Below are 22,936 nucleotides of genomic sequence, written 5' to 3' on the forward strand. Positions count from 1 at the left end.
CCAGGATGGTCTCGATCTCTTGACCTCGTGATCCACCCGCCTCGGCCTCCCAAAGTGCTGGGATTACAGGCGTGAGCCACTGCGCCAGACCTCTGTATTTTCAAAGTTATACACCACCTAGGTTGCTGCTGTTCTTTGTTCTTATTTCCATCTGATGTGCTGGAAAACATCTATGCTGCAATTCCTTCTGCATAAAGTTATTATAGCATTTTTTCTCCCCAGTTACTTTGTCTGAACACAGAGAAACTGTTCACATTCTACAATTTTCTTCACAGGTTTATTCAACCCCAAAAGCTATACATATCTGATTAAATGGCAATGATTAAGTAAAAGTAGATAAATCTATGCTTGATTGAATATTACACAGATACTTAAAATTAGAGTCATGAAAATCAACTTCCTACTTTATTACATAGTTATACCTTTATTAAGTGGAAATTTTAAAAGTTAACCAGTTTAATTATAATTACATTTAAGTATGCATAACGTACGTTCACAACACAAGCTTATTGGTGGTTGTATTTGGGAGGGAAGTAATTTTATATATTTTGACTATACATTTTACCAAAAACATTAAATTTGTATCATAATTCACAGGCAGACACTGCCTCTCATAAGCCTTCCCACCACTCTCTTTACTATCTACTTGATTAATTGCAGCAAGTATTCTGGTGCAGCCTTGGGTGTGTGTGTCGGTGGGAGGAGGGGGAACTGTTTATAAATTTTGGTCCTCTTTCCCCTTAAAAATATAAGCATCTTGAGTAAGGGACTACATCTATGAGTTCCTTTGTACCCAATCAGAGTACCAATTATAGTGTCCTTAACATAATAAGCTGATTCTAACAAAATGCTGACTGACAAGTATACCTCTAAGAAGACATTAACATTTTCCACAGAGATGTGAAAAAAATTTTAATTCAAAGGTGACAAGGGAAAACAATATATTCTCATTTATTAATATCTTACACAGCACCTGGAAAACCACCTCTGTAATCACCAAACTAAAAGCTTGTGCTGCTGCATGTAGAAAAGGAAATAAATGTTCAAGGTACTGCCAGAGACTGGAAACAGGTGATGAGAAAGAGCTAACAAACAGCGGAAACATGTGGGCCACGCTAATGACGCTTTCATTTCAGCCCTCAATTGATGAAGCCCCTATCTACTAAACCACTTTCTGGCATTTATTTTCATATACCACAATAGATACATGAACGCCCACACAATTTTCTGACTTCAGAATGAGAACTAATTCAAAAAGAAAACAATAACTGTACCACTGTGGATAGTAGGAAAAGCTTTCTTACAGAGATTACATGTCTGATAAAAAAACTTGTGACAGCATATTCTTTAGAAGAGTAAATAGAGATGTGTGCATATTAACCAAATGTACTACCTTAAAAAAATGATTTTACAAAAGTAGTCTGTAATAATACCAACTGAAGAAAGATGCTTTATTTTATATGATTTTAAAATAAAGATCAGTATAAACATCTGCTTGCAAAATCAATATGCATTAAAAGTTAACCCATATGATGCAGTCCAAGTACTTACTGTAAGTAATACTTGTCTTTCTTAGCTTGTTTTATCTTTATTTGATTTCTAATTCATTCTTGGGCTGAAACATGCTCATAAAATTATGGTGCAACAAATACACATTTTAAAAATTAGTTATTCTTTAATGACAAAACATTAAACAATAGCAACTTTTTTTTTTTTTTTTTTTTGAGGCAGGGTCTCGTTCTGTCGCCCAGCCTGGAGTGCAGGGGTGCAATCCTGGCTCACTGCAGTCTCCGCCTCCCAGATTCAAGCGATTTTCCTGCCTCAGCCTCCAGAGTAGCTGAGATTACAGGCACATGCCACCACGCCCAGCTAATTTTTGTATTTATAGTAGAGACCAGGTCTCACCATGTCAGCTAGGCTGGTCTCAAACTCCTAGCTGGATTACAGGTGTGAACCACCGCGTCCAGCCAGTAATAACAACTATTACAGTGACATATAATATGCTGTCCCCCAATGCACTTCTTATCTTGAAGTGGAGGGATGAAGGAGGAAGAAACATACACTGTAGGCATTATTTTTAAGGGGGGAAAATTCTCAATCACACAGCTAAAAGTTATCACATGTAGAATATGGGCTGCAAGTTTTCCTCTCTAGTTGCCCCTGTTTATACTTCATATTTATAAGTCAGTTAATCAATAAAAATAACCATCTTTAACATACACCCTTGCTAGCCTAATACCATTTTTATAAATACTATCCGATGGTACCATCATTACGATAGCAAAGACACTTATTTAAAATCAACTTTTACATTCAAGGGAACATCTCCCAAGACCTTTATGTTCTCCAAACTACAAAACCAGTGAATGAGTTAATTCACCCTAGAAAATGCAGTGACATATATAACCATGAGAATGACAGTAAAGTCACAATGAGACGCAAGCTCCTTGGATTACATATCTAATAATATGCAATTTGGTGAAAGCAGAAATAATGATATATACAAATTCTCTCTGAACTTTACATTCTTGTAAATCTAAGTAAGTTTATTTCTTCCAACAGAAAAGTTCCTGGTATCAATTTTGAAAAAATGGTAAAGTCTTATGAAATAATTCATCTGAGTAGAGGGAAGAGCAGTATTTTTCACTAGAAAAACTAGGTTTTCTTGGCCAGACACAGTGGCCTACATCTATAATCCCAGCACTTTGGGAGGCTGAGGCAGGCAGAATACCTGAGGTCAGGAGTTTGAGACCAGCCTGGTCAACACAGTGAAACCCATCTCTACTAAAAATAAAAAATTAGCTGGGTGTGGTGGGACACATTGTAGTCCCAGCTACTCGGGAGGCTGAGACAGAATAGCTTGAACCCAGGAGGAGGAGGTTGCAGTGAGCCGAGATTGTGCCACTACACTCCAGCCTGGCGACAGAGCAAGAAGACTTCATCTCAAAAAGGAAAAAAGAAGAAAAATTAGGTTTTCTTAATGAGAACGTCATGAGGCTCCATCATCAACCTGTAAAATAGGGATTATGATAAATAACCATCTACCACCCACACTAGGTTGTTCTTAGTATGCACCAAAAAGCTAGGTTGGAAAGTACTTTTAAAACTTCAGTCAGTTTGATTTCCTGGCCAATTCCCTTCTACCCTTTCTGAAACACTGTCCATTCAATTATCCCCTCTTACACCCACAGTACTCATTTCTGCCTTAACCTGTAGATAAGCTCGTCTTACCAATCTTAAGGAAAAAAATAAAACACTTTCTTCAACCATGAAGCTCACAGATGCAGTCCTTTCTCCTTACATATCCTCAGAATTAAGCTCAACCAGGAATAGCCTACTCCTTGTATCTCCACAGCCTCATTTCTTATTCATTCCTCGAATCCTCACAAGACTTGCACCTGTATCCACGTCATTACAATGTTGTGGGTAAGCCTCCAGGGGTGCCCAGATGCCTAATCCAACTGGCACTGGCAGTTCTGATCTGACTTCCCTAGGGCATTTGACAGTGTTACCAACTCTTCTTGAAAATTTTCCCTTAGCACCCGTGATACCACCATCCTTTTTTGTGTTACTGTTTTGTTCCAGACTCCTCTCTGGTATTTCTACTGGTTTCTCATATCCCATATCCCGCACTGCCCATCACAAGTTATTTAAACACTGATATTCGGTGGGTCCTACTGAGAACACTTCAGCCTTTTCTTATCTCTTAATACTCTCTTCCTGAGTGATCACAACCCTTCCCTTTATTTTAACCATGACCTACACAGAGATGATTAGCAAATGTCTCCCTGATGTAAACCTCAATCTTCAACTGCAGGTCTGTATTCAGCTACCTACTAAACATTCCCCACATATGTCCCCACAGGTAGTTCTAGCTTAAAATGTCTGAAACTACCGAAATTACCATCTAAGCAATCATATTCATTCCCTAATTGCCTTGTCTTCCTTTGTTAATTGTCCTTCTTAGTTAATGACAACATTATCCCTCAAGTGAGATTCTAGTTCAGTTCAGTCCATTTAGCCTGAGAAAGCTGACTGATAAAAATAATAAAACAACAAAAAATAAGAATAAATTTCAGTCCAATCTGAGCTCCCACTGAGAGCCACTACTGTGCCAGAATGCACAGAAACCAAAACAATTAAGTGATGGCCCGATTACTTAAGGAAATAATTCCACAAGGGAGACAGTTCAATTAATAAAATTATGTACCTTGCATTTAATTCTGAAGGAAAATGTTGCAAATTTTATAACTTGTTCCAGTGCCTATCTCTCAGATCAAACCTAACTCCCTGAAAACAGAGATTGTCTCCTTTTTATTTTTAAATTCTAAGCACATAATGGGCACCAAGTAACTAATGAGTGAATGGATGATACTAATGAATAAAAACACAGTTGTACTGTCATAAGATGCTGAAGCAGGATGTTGTGCTGTGCTTGAGAATTGGATTCAACTAAAAAAGTCTGGACACATCACTTCTGCATTCTCAAAATAATATATATGGGTAAGCAATATTCTAGATTATTAGATTGGCAAAGTGTTACCCTAATTCTCTTTGAGTCTCTAAATCCTGTAAAATTATTTGAGAATTTCTCTGTATTGCTACTTCAATTTTTACAGGTATTTGTATTATGTCCCAAATCAGTTTTATTGAAGAATTTAATTAAAATGTTACTCGTCATTCCTGTTTCATCATTAGAGGCAATAAACAAAATTAGGCCTAATAATGATCTCAGTATCAACCTCATAATGTCCATCCTCCTCTAGATAACATTTAAATTACACAATTCATGCAAATCGGCAATTTTTTTCTTAAAAAATATTATTAGAATCTCTCAAACCAAATAATATTAATTCCTATTTAGAACTAAGCAAAAGGAAAATAAAAGAAAAACATTACATTTAGACAAGCAAAAGCAACCATTCAATATTCTTCAAAGGCATATCACAAGGTTACTTTGTAGAACAGGAAGTGTCAAAGTATGCACATCAGCTGCCACCCGACATATAGATGTCTCTGACATGGTAACAAAATGAGAAACCGTTCGGTTTAATAATAATAAAAAAGCAACATCAGTGGGCGGATATTACATGTAGCATCTAGTCCTGGTTGCCTAGCAACCAGTCATGAGTGAACTCCACAGAGAATAAAAGCCCTAAACAAATGTACAGTTTGTGCAACTTTCAAGGACTCAAAGAGATGTGTCAGTAGTTAATCTAAATTCTAGCTGGCAATTACCATACTGAGATGGAGGAAGGAGAATTCATCATTAATCTCTCAGAATCAACTGCAAGATTAACTAGAAGCAAGATTCAACCCTTTAGGTTTTTACCTTTTGAACCAGTGGTTTTCTAGAAAAGAAAAATTTTGACAGTATGACTTATAAATTATAAATACTTTACGCAGAAAAAAACCCAAAATTTCACTAACATATAACTTGCATTCATTCACTCTTTCATTCAACAAAACATATGATAAATACCTATCATGCACCAGATACTGTCTCAGCTGCTGAAAATATAAATATGAACATCACTTTGCAAGCTCTCAAATATACTATAATGGAGAAATCAAACAGTACACAAACAATAACAATATCACAGGTTCTGTAATACAGAGGAGGGCATGCAATATTATAAAAATATCTATAAAAGACTCCCAATTCACACTAGGGAAGTTAATTAATGGTCAGGGAAAACTTATTAGAAGAGGTAACACTTGAGAGGAGTCTTAAAAGACAAGCAAAAGTTGTTATAAAAGCAGGGCATGGGGAGAATATAAACCTATTTGCGTATTAATATACATCTATAATATATTTTAAATACATTTTTCTAAAATATATATTTATATTAATACATTTAAAATATTTTAAAATTATATTAAATACATTTAAAATGTTTTAAATTATATATATTACGTATATTTAACTTTACCTAAATAGAAGTGGCAGAAGGAAAAACATTTGTAAGTGAGCAAAAAACAGGTTGTATTAAAGGAACTTCACAGCATTTGGTGAAGTTAGGATCTCAGTGTTAAAACAGTGGTCCAAAGAGACAAACAGGCCAGGCGTCTTCCAGAATGACCTCTTATGCCAGGCTAAGAAGTTCAGGCTTCATCCAGAATGAAATTGGAGAGGCAGAGATGGGTCTTAAGCCAACAAATAATATAAACACACAAGGCAATGATGTGAAATATATTAGAAAGGTCAAAGCAAACAGACGAGAGGCTATGACAGCAAGAGAGATATTCAAGAAATAAAATTGCCAGCAGAGTTGAATGCGGAAGGTGGGCATTGAGCAAGAGACTCAAAAATAATTTCTGGAATTCTTAACTAACAAAGATAGAGCTCTAGGGAATTTAACAACTATATATAAATGTTGTTATACATAAAAATGTATGCTACTCAGTCCCTGATGAAAGTCTTGACCCCCTCCCTTCTTCTTAACCCAACAAAACAATTACACAAAGGTTAAAAAGTAGCTGTCTGGGAAGAAATAGATATCAGAGAGGAGAAAGAAGAGGCGAGGAAAGGGGAGAGGGGAGAAAGAAAAAAAGAAAAAATAAAGAAAACTAAAAGATAACAAAGTAAAATCTATCCATACTTCTGAAAGAGATGTTTAAAAAGAATTTTTCAAAACCATAAAGGAAAACACCATTGGTGCCTAACTACATAAAACATGAAAATGTAGGTATGTTGACTAACGCAATTTTAGAATTTTATAAAGTAAGTCTGTAACAAATACAACAAAGAGTTACCATCCTTTAAAATATCTAAGAGCAAATAAGATTGGGAGATGCTATCAATAAGTGAGCAAAGAATACAGGTAGTTAATCCCACTTCAAAATAAGAATAATTAATTATTAATAATAAAATGCATAGGATCACGATAATATCTCTATGTCTAACCTATCATTAACTGTTTTAGCTGCCCTATCTCCTTCAGAGTTTAGCTACACGGCAGTCTTATACAAATATGAGCATACAGGTAGAATAAGATTTTGAAAAAGAAATATACATATATACTTAAATCTTTAAAATGGTTCACACCCTTTGGCAAAGTAATTCCAATTCTGAAAAAATGATCTAAAACACAGATAGAGGTTAATATTCAGCATTATTTTACAGTCAAAAAAAAAAAAAAAAAAAAAAAAAACACTGGAAATGGTCCAAAGCTTCCCAAAGGGAAATAAATATGCTATAGTACAGGCATACAAGAAAATATAATGTAGTCACTAACAATAATGTTTTTAGAAAGATTTTAATACTAGGGGAAAAATATTACAATGTTTAAAAAATGGAAAAAATAGTCATATAAACTACAATTTCAACTCTTGGTTGAAAAATAAAGGGCCGGGTGCAGTAGTTACACCTGTAATACCAGCACTTTGGGAGGCCGAGGTTAGGTGGATCACCTAAGGTCAGGAGTTCAAGACCAGTCTAGCCAATATTGTAAAATCCTATCTCTACTAAAAATACAAAAATTAGCCAGGCAAGGTGACGCATGCCCGAAATCCCAGCTACTCGGGAAGCTGAGGCATGAGAATTGCTTGAGCTCGGGAGGCAGAGATTGCAGCGAGCCAATATTGCACCACTGCACTCCAGCCTGGGCAAGAAAGCAAGATTCCATCTCAAAAAATAAAAAATTAAAAAAACATAGATAGGATAAATATTACTTCTGAGTAGTGATAATAGGTTTTTCCTTTTCCTTTCCTGTATGTTCTATTTTTAAAATAATATTATTTTTGTATTTAGTAATGAACTCCATCCATCTCATCAATCCTCAATAAACATACGCCTTAACTTTGTATTTACATAAATATCTCATTCATTTGAGATCCTTCTATGAAATTAGTCATCTCTACTCATTTAACTTAAACTTATCAAGTAGTTCTACAAACTGTTGTTGAATTAAAAGAGCTTTCTACAGTGCCCGAAAGTCAAGGGTAACAAGTACATGGTATTAAGAACTTCAATTTAAATAATGGAATAAAAGCAAAAACAAAAGCAAACTTTTAGTAATTGAAGCGGTTTAACCACTTTAATATACTTTATTCACTTTAACGCATATGGATGTAATAAGCATAACAAGGCTGTGCCTTTATATTACCTGAGGTGGTTTAGCAGAGGCTGAAGTCTTTCATCAGACTGCACAGCAGGCAAGGACCTGGCTGTTAACTAAAAGTAGGGAAGAAAGTTAGTAAAAACAGCAAAGGCTGAACACTGAACATATTTGGATTCTAAATGTAAAATGGGTTGAAGAGCAGATAGGGAGGCAACATTTTAAAATATAAGAAAATATTTCTATTTTTTCAAATCAAAAAATTATATAAAAAGTGGGTACATTATGTGATCAAAGCTGGCTACATGGTTCTAAGGACACAGAGTATGTCACTAAGGTTAAAAGTAATAGTAAGCAAAACAGAGAGTGAAAGGGAGTGCCCTGAGTTCATGAAAAAGCATTCATTCATTCATGAGATTATCTTTGTAAATAAAAATGGAAAAACTTCTAAATGTAAAAATGTGTGACAACCAAACTTATAACACTAAGGCCTAAGATGATGAAGAAATTGAAAAGAGAAATTCTGATTCATAGCTAAGCCGCTTTGTAACTGGTTACACACAGAAGCGTATATACTTCATTCTATCAGCCACATGACTGTAAGGAACCAAGAATATTTTTTAAGTATGCAGAAGCAACTCCAAAGTATTTAATATTAAAATCTGACCTCTAATTGATCTAGGAAAAAAGAAGTCAGAGCCAATACTGTGTACCAACTTGACAGTATATCATGAAAATGTGAATTTCTGATATATTTTATTACAACAGTATTAATTATATACCTATGTATCTCTATTTTCTTCTCTGTTCTTAAGAGAATGCCCTTTTTTAGAATCTGACACAAGGAAATTAAAGACATTCATTCAATATAATCAGATAGCCTGAGGTAAACAATAAAACATCAAAACAAAAATAAAAGATAAATCTCTTCAAGATTCAATTATGATCAAAATAATTCTCATATTCTACCAATCAATCATTTAACAATTCACAAAATAGAACTTTAAGAGAAGCAACAAACTGAAAGATATCCTTTGGGTTTATGCAGTGTATCCTCTCTAATTTTTTTCATACATTAATTAAAATTTCCTAAAAATGGAAAACAGACATTTAATTCATCAAATCTAATTTTCATAGTATGCAAATAAAAATAAAACTATCACCTAAAAATATCTTTTACAGGTATTGATTGACTTACAACCTATGCAACTTACGACCATTCAACTTTACGACCACAATTGCTAGCCATGACTGCTCTGCATCTGGCAGCGCAAACGTTGCCCAGCTGGGCGTATGACAGTGCGGACCAGCTTCCGGCAGCACTACCATCTCCGCGTGCACCATTTCAACTGTACATATAGCTTACTCAACTTACGGCCAAATCGTAACTGTACAGATAGCCTACTCAGCTTACAACCAAATCGTGTTACGACCAGTCTGTCGGAAGCAATCGTGGTCGTAAGTCGAGCACTAGCTGTATTTGTGAAAAATATGAAGTACCATATATGAAGTCATTTTTAATAATTTCTAATAAAAATGGAAAAGCTTTCCCAATTTTGCAAGAGTCAACACATTGACAAGACAAAGTTACTAATTTAAAATAAAATAAAGTGAGACAATTAATCTGCTGCAATTTTAGCACAATCAACAGACTTTCAGTACCCCTGAGAAATACTAAGTCTTATATTTTGTAACATATAAAATGTTATCAAGGTTATCAAATTCTATAAACGAAACACTTTAATACATCTTTTATCTGTTAATGTCAAATCCTGTTACAAAATGACATTTTCATTGTTTGAGAGATTTCATGTCTCAGAACCAAAGCTATGTTCTAAAAAGATTTAAATGATTTATCTAGACATTTCAGAAATCAATTCTCTGAAAACAGGGCAGAGTGGGCTTTTTAAGTTACTTCTGTCAATCTATATACTATGCTTTCTAATCAAACTGTCTTTTCTAAATAGAAGCAAATAAACACCTCAGTAACAGCAAAATATTTCTAGACATTTGTTCAGTCTATATAGAAAAGATTTTCAAATCTACCCCTTCATCTTAATTTCAGCCTTCATTTCCTTTTCCCTAAATTATTCATACAACTCCACTGTTGTTTCTGCTGCCATTCTTGCCCATTCCCTAATTTATACCAAGGTCAGAGTGAAATTTTGAAAATGAAAGTCAACCACACCCCTAATTAAAATCATCTAGTAATTCCCTCAGGCACTTAAGGCCAAAGTTATTACATCTTTCATCAAACATTTACTTAAAATTTTCCTTTTAGGCTTGCATTACTGAAACAATAGGCAGGGAATGAGTGACTGACTATACAGCTTCTGCCAATTCCACAAAACACAATGAGAGCACCTCAGGTAGAAATTTTCCATAGCTCTAGCTTCTGCAACACATGCTCGATGATTTGAGTTCTCTCATCCTCCCCTTCCTACTTCCAATTTACTTTCAAGATTGAATCTCTGGCAAGAAAGATTCCTAAACCAGGCAGAGGCCAATGCCCTGAGTAAAATTATTTCAAAGGAGATTTTTGAGTTTTGCAAAGGTTTTCTTCTCAACTTTTAAAACAATCAGCATTTACAAAAAGACCATGCATCTCTTCATGTTAAGGATATCAAGTAATAAAGCTATTCCAAAGCTCTTTAAAATGGCAAACCCATCTGGCTAACCTTTTGCTGACAGAATGCAAACTTCATTTTAGGAACTGCTGGCTCCATCATTTCTTCTGATATTCTTCTCTGAGCTAACACAGTCACTACGTATACCCGCTGGACTGTGAGTGGTAACTGCATCCCTATCACTTGCAACACAAGAGATGTTTAGTTTAGTAAGTATTTATTGACTATGTAATAAATTCAAGAAACTGCAACTATGTAATTTCATTAATTGATAAAAATCAAAGTATATGTCTGTTTTATAAAGCTTTTCAAATTCCTGCTTTAAGCAAAACTAAATATAAATCAAAACTAAACTAAGTAACAATTATCAACCCTTCCGAGAAAGCAATATACTATCACAATAAGATTTTTAGCATTTCCTTTACAACCTGAAAGCTGTATCTATCCAGGTTAAATAGACTTTGGCTTCCAAATATATTTTATTTTATTTTTTTTTTTAATAGAAAACACAACAATGTACCTGACACGTAAATCACTAGGAATGAAAGAGAAGGAAGATCTCTCACAGTTTGCATCTGTGAAGCCTAAACGAGTTGTCTAAGTTAGGGCAATTTCATGGAAATCATCACAGAAGTTGACATCACTTATAGCTTATTTCTCATTATTGTTGAAAAGTTAGTGGTGAGTTAAGATGTCCTTTCATTATTAAAACTATATTAGCACACTGAATTAAGCAGTACAGTTTCCACTGTTTTTAGACAAATATACCAGATTATGAACTCATATAAATCTCATTTTAAAAATTAGTATCCCTTAGTAAATTTTGCCTTTTGACATATATTTGGTTACAAAAATAATGCATTTTTCCAACTAATAATCCTCCATTAAATGCCAATAAATCAGGTGGTTACTCTAGACTTCACAACTACACAATATACCCATGTAACAAAACTCCACTTGTACCCTCCTAAATCTATAAAAATAAAGAAAAATGTCAATAAATATCAAATACATTCAAAATACAAGAGACAAAAGACACTTTGGAGGGAGGTGGTCCAAACTTTGTCATTTTATGCATGAGGAAAGCAGATTCCTCAGGCCACAAGCAACGAGTTGCCAACGTGGCCAGAAGCCTTCGCCTAATTCCAGAGCGCTTCTGCCTCCTTTGATTTCCTCACTTCTCAAAACAGGACAGCACTCTTCAAGATTCACTTCCCTCACAGATTTTTAGTCTTCAAGATTCACAAATTTTTTCACAAAAGTTTCTTCACATCATTTGAGATTTGGCTCAAACATCACCTCCTCGCTGAGGCCTTCCTTAACCTTGCTTTACCAAGGTTTTAGAATTTTACTTCTCAATATATAATATAACAAGCACTACCAAAGGATTGACCACAACATAGTACACAGTTCCTTCTTTTTTTTTGTTTTAAGACAGACCCTTGCTTTGTCGCCCAGGCTGCAGTGCAGTGGTGTGATCTCGGCTCACTGCAAGCAACCTCCAAACCCTGAGTTCAAGTGATTCTCCTGCCTCAGCCTCCAGAGTAGTTGCGATTACAGGTGTGTGCCACCATGCCCAGCTAATTTTTGTATTTTTAGTAGAGACAGGGTTTCACCATGTTGGCCAGGCCGGTCTCGAACTCCTGACCTCAAGTGAACCAACCACTCGCCTCGGCCTCCCGAAGTGCTGGGATTATAGACGTGAGCCACTGTGCTCAGCCATAGTTCCTTCCTTCTAATCTACGTCTCTCTGATTTTTGGTGGAGGGCATTGGGTCACAACATAATTGTCAGAAATATTGACTGAATACATACTTTCTCAACAAGGGTTTGGTAAAGCAGCAGGTAATCCTTAACCCTTTGTAAAGCAGCAGGGTATTCTAACTATTACTAGGTATCTCACAACATTGATCTCTATCTGAAATTATCTGATTAATTTTCTTATGGTGTCTTTCTCTAATCACAAGAATATAAGCTCTGCCGGGGCAGGAACCTCTGCTGTCTTGTCATCACTTTCCTCTCACTGCTTAGAACTGCACATGGTATGGACTGCAGTAAGTACTTACTAAGTTTTGTTGAGTGAATGTAAGATTTACCCCTCTCAAGTATTTCCAACAGAGGCATGAGTTTTAAAAAGTCTGCCCTAGACACTGATCCTTTTGGTCTTGCATTTCTAATTGTTTTCGTTAGTAAATATGTCCCATCAAGTAGAGGAGCCACACACGTTTCTCTTATTTCCAGCTAAATGGAATATCCAAGTCCTTCTGTTTAAAGGAGGGCTAGTGCACTACCCTGCAATGTAGTTGAAACTGTGACCTCCTGGTTCAAAAGAAACAAACAGCCCAAAACTAGCAGTCCAAAACTCAAAATTATGTGAACTGAAAAATGATGAGGTTTATAAATCTAGAAAGAGCAGCTTTATTTCTCATAAAGGGTTGCAGCCTGCAGGATGGCCATTCTGATAGGCTAGGAGGCACAGCCTCTGCCCAGCAGCCAGAAACAGACACTTAGAAGAAGGAGCAAAGGAAACAGGAATTTATGCTGAGCAGGGTAGCCAAATACACATATTCAATAAGCTAGAGAAGGAGTCATGAATATTTACAAAAGGAGAAGCATGCACTCACGCAATTAGGGTTCGTGTCTCTTCATGAGTCGCGTGTAAAAATAATGGCGGCATTAGCATGATGCAAAGGCAGAGCTTTCAGGCATCAGACATGAACAGGTAAAATAGAGAATAAGAAAACCCTCACTGTGCGTCCTTCATAGACTGACCTGAACCACTCTGTGGTTAGTAGTCTGTCAGGAGGGAATGTTGGTTAGTTGTTGTGTGGAAACTGCAAAAAGGAGAGTAAGCATCAGGTGGTTGGTTGATACCACGGATGGAATGAGTCTTTCCTAAGGGCTTGTTTCTGTTTAACCTAGTGGCAATTAGCAAGGGATGGAGCATAATGAGGCATGTCCAAACTCCCATTACATCATGGCTAGGAACTCAACTTCCAAGGTTTCTCTAGGGCTCCTTTGGCTGGGGGGCTTAAATTTTATTTTTATTTCTCAAGATATGCTATAACAGTCACTACCAAAAGATTGACCATGACATTGTTCCTTCCTTCTAATCTATTCCTCTGGTTTTTGGTGAAGGGAGTTGAGTCACCAATTGATGATTAAAAATAAAGCAGAAATATTAACTGAATATATATTTTCCCAACATTATTAAAAATGTCAAACACACAAAGTTCTACAGTGAACACCCATTTAAAAAAAAAAAAAAAAAAAAACCTAACCAGCCAACACTGAGACTGCTTCAAGAATTTATATAAACTAATTAAGGAACAGACAGTGTAAATATGACACTATTCAAATAAGACTCAGACCAATGTAAAGAAATAGGCTTTGCTTTTTAAATCACAATGCTAAAATAAAAGTGTGGATTTAAACACCTTTCAAGATATTACTGCTAAATAAACTGCAGCTTCTGGTAGGTTATTTTTAATGAGTCCAAAATATTTGTCTCAAAACACCCCACCTAAAAAGGACGTAAAGTTTTAAGAACACTGAAATCTGGTCGGGCATGGTGGCTCATGCCTGTAATTCTAGCACTCTAGAAGACTGAAGTGGGTGGATCACCTAAGCTCAGGAGTTCGAGACCAGCCTGGTCAACATGGTGAAACACCATCTCTACTAAAAATACAAAAAATTAGCTGGGCATGGTGGTGGGTGCCTATAATCCCAGCTACCCAGGAGGCTGAGGCAGGAGAATCACTTGAACCTGGGAGGTGGAGGTTGCAGTGGGCCGAGATAGCGCCACTGCACTCTAGCCTGGGCAACAAGAGCAAAACTCTGTCTTTAAATAAATAAATAGATAGATGATAGATAGATAGATAGATAGATACATACATACATACATACAAACACTGAAATCCAAATAGTGATTATAAGACTAACCTACTCAAGGACAGAAAAATCTGGATATAAAGCATGCTTGATTGTCGTACCTTTTCAAGAGTAAAGCAAACAAAATATTTTCTTTTTAGACTTCCCACTTAAATTAGATCTCTTTAATACAGCGAAAAGTAACTTTGATCAGAAAGGAGAAAGTAATTGTTAGAATTACATTCTGTATGCAATAACACTTTTTAACAAGTGGAGTAGGAAGCAATTTTGGTTGCACCTAGGGAAAGCAAGAGGGAAGGAGATGAGGGACAGTGGCAGCTTCAGTTTCATCAGAGATATTCTCATCCTTTCCTTGGATTCAAATCAAGAAAACTCTGAAGCAAACAGAACCCTCTAAATTTATGCCAAGGAAGAAATAAAGCTCTGGAGACTGGATCACGTAACATGTTTGCAATTCTGTTTCTTAGATCACGTAACATGTTTGCAATTCTGTTTCTTAGATTTTGGCTTAACTCTCTTTTCATTGTGTTGGTTCTATAAATAACTAGGCGAGACCAGACCTCCCTGCTTCCAATCACTGACCTTTGTTATAGATTAACCGGCCTCCTTTATTGCCCTAGATGGCACTCAAGATCCCATGACAGTTACATCTTCAATGTGGAATGTTAATTACACTTTTCCAGAAAGAAAAAGACCACCTCAACTAATCAAATCATGTAAGTATGCACTAAGCCTAACATAGAAAGATGTTGAAATTGTGTTAAACTTCCCTGCATTTTGTCTGTATAAGTGATCCCAAGCTTCTACGCTTTGGAACACTGCCTTCCATTCTTTGGAGTCCGTTTCCTGTGTGGCTAGTCGAAATTTTGTGCTTCAATAAACTCCCTTTAAACTAGACTCAAACCCTTTGATTAGTTTAGGTTGACAGTACGTTAACATTGGTTAATTTCTAGAAGTAAATACATGAATGTTCTACTATTTTGCATACATTTTTGTTTGCAATAGTTCAAGAGAGGAAGAGACGGAAGACTGACTTATTCTCTAGCAGTGGGAGGAATGGCTTGGAGGAGGGCAAGCTAAAGTAGAGGCAAAGAGATCAAGAGGGTGGCACATGCAGGGATCGAGGGCTCCAAGATAAAGAGCCAAATTATGGCAGAGGCTGTAGCGTCAGAAGGACATGAGCGTAAGAAATATGTAAAGGTATGCTCCACAGAATGAACCAAATTATGGCAGAGGCTGTAGCGACAGAAAGGAAGACATGTGCATAAGAAATATGTAAAGGTATGCTCCATCAGAGAAGGGGAAGATAGAGGGAACGTGCAAGTAGGTAGATAGTTGTATCAACTGGAAGACAGTGGCTACAGAAGAGGAAGGTGGGAAATGAAGGAACTAAGTTTCATTCCAGGCACGCTGAATTTGCAGTGCTTTCAACTAACTAAGATGTAACTAAATATATATGAACGTAGAGACCAGGAGAGATTTGGATTTCGATTTAAGTGTTATCAGCAAATAAGTAGCAGATAAAGCCATGAACTGGCTAAACCCTCCCATATTATATGCATAAAACAGGGATGTCCAAGTGTCATTGACCAGTAGTAGCTCATTAGAGCACTATGTTGAGGGTTCATTCTGTAGAGAAGAAAAGGTATTATCTTTCTTTGCCATCACTAGGTCCATGACCGAGACTCCGGTAACAAAAGACAGATTAACAAGAGAAAAGCACAGAAATTAAAGTTTTATGTGATACCAGAGCCTTCAAAAATGAAAACCCAAAGAAACAAGAAAGCATGTGTTTTTTATGGACAGTTGTGCAGAAGGATGATTGAAGGAAAAAAGGGATACTAATCTAATGGTGGCAAACTGGGGGGAGCTTAGCAAGGCCTGTTTGTTCAGAATCTCCTCCCTGTCGCTGAGTCTTCAGTGATGAGACAGGTTTAGGAAGGGCACACCTCCAGTGAAGGTTTTATAACCTACCTCAGGAGGAGGTCGGCTAGGGTTTATGGCCTGCTCCAGAAGAGAAGGAGCCAGGAGAAGGTGAGTGACCTTCTTGTTTCTGTTGTTCCCTCAAATGCCAGGTACCATATATTGTGGGATAGCACGTCCTAAATCCCATCAGTTACAAGTCACATCCAAGAAACAGTACAGATTGAAATGTCTACTCTGGATAAGGAATGGCAATTCGACATATCTGTCAGGCATGTGCCATTCTTAGTTGGAACAAGAAATTTTGCTGATAGACTTGAAGTTTTGTAACACTGATTTTACACAATTATAGATTAGACAGCATAACCAGTAGCACCTTTAACTCTTGTTGTACACGTAGAATAAAGGAATTTCACTTTGTGAAAAAATGTTCCTCTGCCTTCAGCTATGAAGCTGGCTGTTGTTGCTCTTAAAACCGCCTAAAGGAAATTGTGCTGTTAGCCAATTGCTATTTTGAAGTAGAACTGTTCAAAGGGATTGATAAGGCCCTGTAGGAAGAATATATTTTTCATGACTTTCTTTTTCAAACGATGAGCTCAAAGGAAGGGAACAAGAATGCACAAGGTGGTAAATACGTAAGCAAATACGGTGAATCGTTCTTAAAGCGTCAATAGACATTTTAAAAGCAAAGGTGGCCCAATCTGTTGAAAATGAAGAACAAGATGGTGGCTTCATTTTAAAATAATAAATCCCTTCCCCAAACTGCTCACCCAACGTTGGAGAAATTAAAACACATAGAAATGACAGGAAAGCAATGCTTACTTGGAAAATATTGCTCAATTTTGTTCTCTGGTGTTTGCACCCTCTACCACTCACTTCAGCTTCCTTACAAAACTCAAAAGGAATGACAATATGAAGAAATCCAAGATAGGTAATCAGTACAATTTAGGTCCCTTCCTTTCATATAATGTTGTCTATTCAAAGAAGCAGAATAGTACTCTCTTACAATGCTATTAGGGCAGTAGCATTTATTATTTACAAAAGACAAAGAGATAAATATTATTTATTACGTAAAATGACAAAGAACCAAATTTAGGTTTATTTTAATGGAAAACAAATAGGGAATATTTTTCAAAATGTCTTTGCATTCTCCTCATTTCATACAAGATTTGAGATGGCTCCTAATGCATTTTATAACTCACAAGACTGTCAACTCAAAATCTAGAATGCCAACACTTCTCTAGTGAATTAAAGATGCATAGGTTATGCTTATATATGTATTCTAAGAGATAAATTTACAGATCAGAAAAATAATTTTGTTTTAAATCAAAAGGCAACAATTTATTCAAACAGACCTCACAGCAACAAAAAGATATAGCTTTAGAGAGAACAGGTTGTTCAACAGAACTATCACTTTTATTACTGGGACCAAGGCAGATGTCAAATAAAATTAACTTTTACAAGCAGCTGCTCCTTTAACTTCATTGATTTTAACAACAGAAAATCCTGTGTCTTTTTGAGCTACATTTTCTTATAATAGAAACAAATCCCAATTACAAACCCCAAACTGTGAGATTCCATATTACATTTCCCCTTGCTCCTGGAACCAAATTTGTTCTCCAGTTTCATGTTCTCCCTTGGCAGGCTGAGATGCTGTTCATCACTAATCGTAACAGTCTAGTGTTCAGATGCCCACAGCACTTTTTGGTTTCCACAGAGCTCTAACACATGTTATTTCAGTTGATCTTCACAACAAAAGTGGTTTCATCAGTACAATGCTTTGATACATGGAAATTTTTCTATCAGCTGGCTGCAAACATGATTTTCAGTATGTAAGCTCTAAAAAGCAACCAACGACCTTGTCAAGCAAAACGCATAGATTCCATTTGAGCTCTAAACATGCCCAAGTAGTTTAATTTCCAAAGAATATTAAACAGTGCAGAGTTAACAAGATATTTCCAGTTCAGGGGTCTGGATGATATGAAGAACCAAGGAAGCAAACCTGAGAATAGTGCAAGCAGATATCCCAGTGCTGATTTTTGATCATGAAACCTATGGTGTGAAAAGAAGCTTGTTATTCAAAGGCTAACCTAAGCACCTTACTGATGCTCTACATCATTTAGAAATGTAAAACAATCGCTTGAGCAAGGGGAAAAGAGGTATTAAGAGATATGCAGTGATACATGTACAAGGATCACTGACTGTTCTCCCTTAGAGTAAAATACCCAGAAAATCATTTTGCTTCAGAATAACCTGATAATTTGGGTTCAAAATTCTTAAGCTACTATAGCAAGCAGTTTCACAATTACATTTCTCATAACCCAAACAAAGACCTGGAAAGTAGAATTCAACATATTTTATTTTTTGAATTGGTACCGAAGAGCTTGAACTGTGAACCTTTTGATTAGCCTTTTTAGGAATTGCTCTTATGGAATAAGAATGCAGCAATGCAGTTGGCATTTCTCAAGTTTTTACTATGTGCAGGAGTTCTACATAAACTCTAATCCTCACAACATCACTAGCAGGGATATTAGCTCTGAGGCTCCTCAAGGCCTCTCAAACTGTTCAGCCAAAGGTACCTAGAATATTCAAAGAGGGTGAACAACAGGTGACCTTTATGCCCTAACCATCAACTTCCTTTAATCTCATAGAGTTATCTTAAAAATGTATACAAAATATTCATCTGGCTCTAGAACATGTTCTTGCTTTTTCTATAAATATGTTTAATTATTTTACCTAGAGTAATACAGTGCCGTTGTTATCCTCTGGTTTTATCTATTCCTTAGTCTATTTAGCCCCATACATTCGACCATTTTATTACTTTAGAAAACATAATACTACATTTTTATTCCTTACAGACCACCTGAGAGAAGTCTTTGGTGGTACAACTGAGGCTGAGAGTTGGCTGAGATGATTCTGAATCTTTTCACTGTGTCATTTCATGTGACTACCACCAATCAGAGAGACAGAGAGGACGTTTTCTTCAGCCAAAAATCTTTTCATGAAAAGACTCTAAAAACCATTTAAATTCCTAGATTTTTCATTCATTTAATAAATTTGTGAGGCAGTAACTGAAGTTGTAAAATTCCTTATTATTATATTTTCATTCATCATTTTTGTCTCCTAAATATCTATACCACATTTACCTAAACATACGTTTGCCAATTTCTTATTTAATGGAAGAAAATAAACGCTTATCTGGGTTTTCCAGAACCAAAACTGTTCCTTTACTGTTTATTGTAAGCATGAATCTTGTGCGAAATCTTATTATGTGGAAGTTTCTCATAAAAATTCCTAAATATGCACATAAATTCTACTGTGTACACTGGAGTTGCCAACTGTATTACAGGCTTCTAGTAAATGTTTAAAAAGTGGCCCAGACAGAATAGTGGGTTTCATAGTGTATTTTGTTTATCTTCTGTAAGCATGATTCCTTTAAATTCCTACTGAGCCCATTTCCAGGCATATAACCTGCCCAATACATTGGCGATCTTACCATTTTCCCTAAATATTACTGAAGAGTGTACCCCTTGTTGCAAACATAAAAGGTAATCTACTCTGCACTGTACTTAAATACATTATTTATTAAGTAATCTGAAATCGATGTCAAAGGATCCACAATCATATTAATTACCAAAGTGAAGAGACACAGAAAAGACATGTATATGTAAATATACACTATCATTTTCTGCAGGAACTCCTTTTTTTCCCCAATTTGGACTTTAATTAAAACAACTGAGAGTGGGCTGAGGGCAGTGGCTCAAGCCTGTAATCCCAGCACTTAGGGAGGCCCAAGCAGGAGGACTGCTTGAGCTCAGCAGTTCAAGACCAGCCTGGGTAATACAGCAGGACTTCGTCTCCACTAAAAATTTAAAAAAAAAAAAAAAAAAAATCAGCCAGGTGTGGTGGCATATTCTTATCGTCCCAGCTACTCAAGAGGCTGAGGCAGAGGATTGTTTCAGCTCAGGAGATCGAGGCTGCAGTTAGCTTTGACTCTACAACCACTACACGCCAGCCTAGGCGACAAAGCAAGACGCTGTCTCAAAAACCAAAAACAAAACAACAAGGCAATGGGGAGTGGAGTGTAGGAGGTGGACAAGATTATTACTAAAGCCTCAGTGACAGTAATCTGTTGTGTAACAAAAACAGTCTTTGGAAATGCACTTGAAGAACTGAAGGGCAAGTAATCAACAAAAATACACAGAGATTTCCATTTCCCCCACAGCTGAACCTCAAACCACTGATCCAAATGTATAATTCAAGGATTGTAGCCCCAGATGGCTAACAACATACCTCTAATGTTTATGTTAACAGATGATGCAGAAAGTATTCATTTGCTTAGTACTTCAACTACTTTTCCTCGCCTCTGTGACTTAATTTTCCCTGCTCTTTTAGAGCACAATGATGCCTTCCTTGATAGAGATCTTGTCTTTGTGGGTGTTGAAAATGTTTTTATTTAAGTATAGAACAGCCCAGTGTGCCTCTACATCTCACTGGCAGTTTATTTATCTAACTGAAATAATCAGATATTGCACTATTTTTGGGCTCATTCAGTTTAGTTGAAATTTAAGCTATTTTCTTTATTCATGAACTAGTCCTACAGTTTTTCTTTAAAAATAAGTAAGACTATTACATGATTTTGTTCCTCTACTAAAGGATTTCTATTTTTAAGCCCTTCTAAAAGGAGCTTCTTAAAATATGTGACTAACTTCAATTACACATAAAGAACATGTTTTGTCTATTAAAACTAGAGCCTTGTGATTAATTATAAAACTTTCCTAATTATATTTATAACAAAACACAACAAGAAAAGTAAATAATTTCCATTGCTAAAACACAAAGGTCAATAGAAACCACTGATTATGAAATGAAAATAGAAAAGTTTATTATCTTTACTGTGATAAGCACATTTATGCCAACTAGAATTTTCACCTCAGCCATCTGATCCAACATTACATACGATGCATTTCACAAATGTTTAATTCATCAAAAATTTAGAGACAAAACTCATTTACTATTATTGAGGATGCTGGAAGGAAAATGAAATAGACATATGTTGAAATGTTGCAACAAACACATCAGAGTTGTTCCAAATCCTTTTTCCGTCTTTTTTTTTTTTCCTTACAAAATTAGGAATTATCAGAAGTAGCAACCTAGGTCACTGATGTCTTCTCATTTCCAAATTCACACAAGTATCAAATAACACAGAATTCCTTTAACAACAAAGAAGCCCCTGCATTTATTGTATTAATACCAGTAAAAATATAAATCAGTTCCCTGTTAATTTAGGTCACCTAGTAAATCAAAATTACATGCAAAATTCCATTATTTTAAGGAAAGTAGGTATTTTTCTTATTCCTTATTTCCTTTAGGTTTTGACCTTTTGCTATCTTTTTCAGATTAGAGACAATAATTAGATTCCATGGTAAATAAAAGACGATGATCTATAAAGTGAAAAAACCCTTACCTGCTTCTGTAACTTTTTAAAAAACAATGTAGCTATTGTAACAACTGCCTATTGTTCTGACTGCCTGAAATGATGAGCTGCCACTTTTGTGATGGAATGGACCCTAGGTAGTATCGTACTGCAAGCAGGAAGGGTGTAGATTCTAGACCACTGTGACATACTATTATCTGTACCTAGCCTATCCTATTCAAAGTACTAAGGCATAAAATCAAGAGTGCAGGTAACATAAGCATGTTTGGGAATACACTTCCTAAGAGTAGTCATTTTAATCTATCATATTTATAAAACATCTTTGAAAGCAGAACAGCTGGCTGAGACTTTTAAATGACCTTGACATACAGGTGAGTGATTACTTTCCAATGACATTACTTCATACTTTCTAGCACAATCATGCTGATAGTATCTGATGGATAACCAGACAAACAAAGGACAAGTCTGGGCAATTGCCATGCTTTATACTTGATGTCTTCATGTTTTATTACATATCTTAGGAAAAGGGAAAGGGAACAAAAAAACTCACAGGCAAAACCCATAGGCACTGTTAGTTCCAAAAGGTCTCAATACACACAGGAAGCCCCAAATAGTATTATTTTGAAGTGGCCACAATCTTCAACTAAAAATGCACTTTGCTGCAACTAAAGAACCATCAACAGTTATAAAACTAGGAGAAGGGAGAAATTTTCATCTTACATGTCCTAACTAAATTTTGTTTTCTTTAGTAAAATGTTTTGAATGAATGATTACAAGATCCTGTGGACAAAGCTCAGAGCACCAAATGTAAATCTTGATTTCCTGTTCTGCTATTTGTGCCTGATTTATTTCCCCCTCGGTTTATTTTAACACAATGTAAATTAATGCCAGAATGAACTAAAATCTGTCCTACTAAGATGCTTCAACAGTGCTCTCATGTGAACTATCAAAGAGTTCACATAATTTTTAAGTCAACTACCAAAAAACACATGTATGCCA

The 22,936-nt window shown here is 35.9% G+C and overlaps 1 protein-coding gene across 1 annotated transcript in view; it reads right to left on the bottom strand.

The window, feature by feature from the left end:
• Window positions 1-22,936, bottom strand: part of PRIM2 (DNA primase subunit 2) — a 330,305-nt gene that overhangs the window by 127,156 nt on the left and 180,213 nt on the right. The window contains exon 9 of the mRNA XM_037732630.1: window positions 8,109-8,176. Coding sequence (XP_037588558.1) covers window positions 8,109-8,176 — 68 coding nt within the window. The remainder of the gene's footprint in view (window positions 1-8,108; window positions 8,177-22,936) is intronic.

The sequence above is a fragment of the Cebus imitator genome, unplaced genomic scaffold (assembly GCF_001604975.1).
Source record: "Cebus imitator isolate Cc_AM_T3 unplaced genomic scaffold, Cebus_imitator-1.0 Scaffold460, whole genome shotgun sequence".
Classification (NCBI taxonomy): Eukaryota; Metazoa; Chordata; class Mammalia; order Primates; family Cebidae; genus Cebus; species Cebus imitator.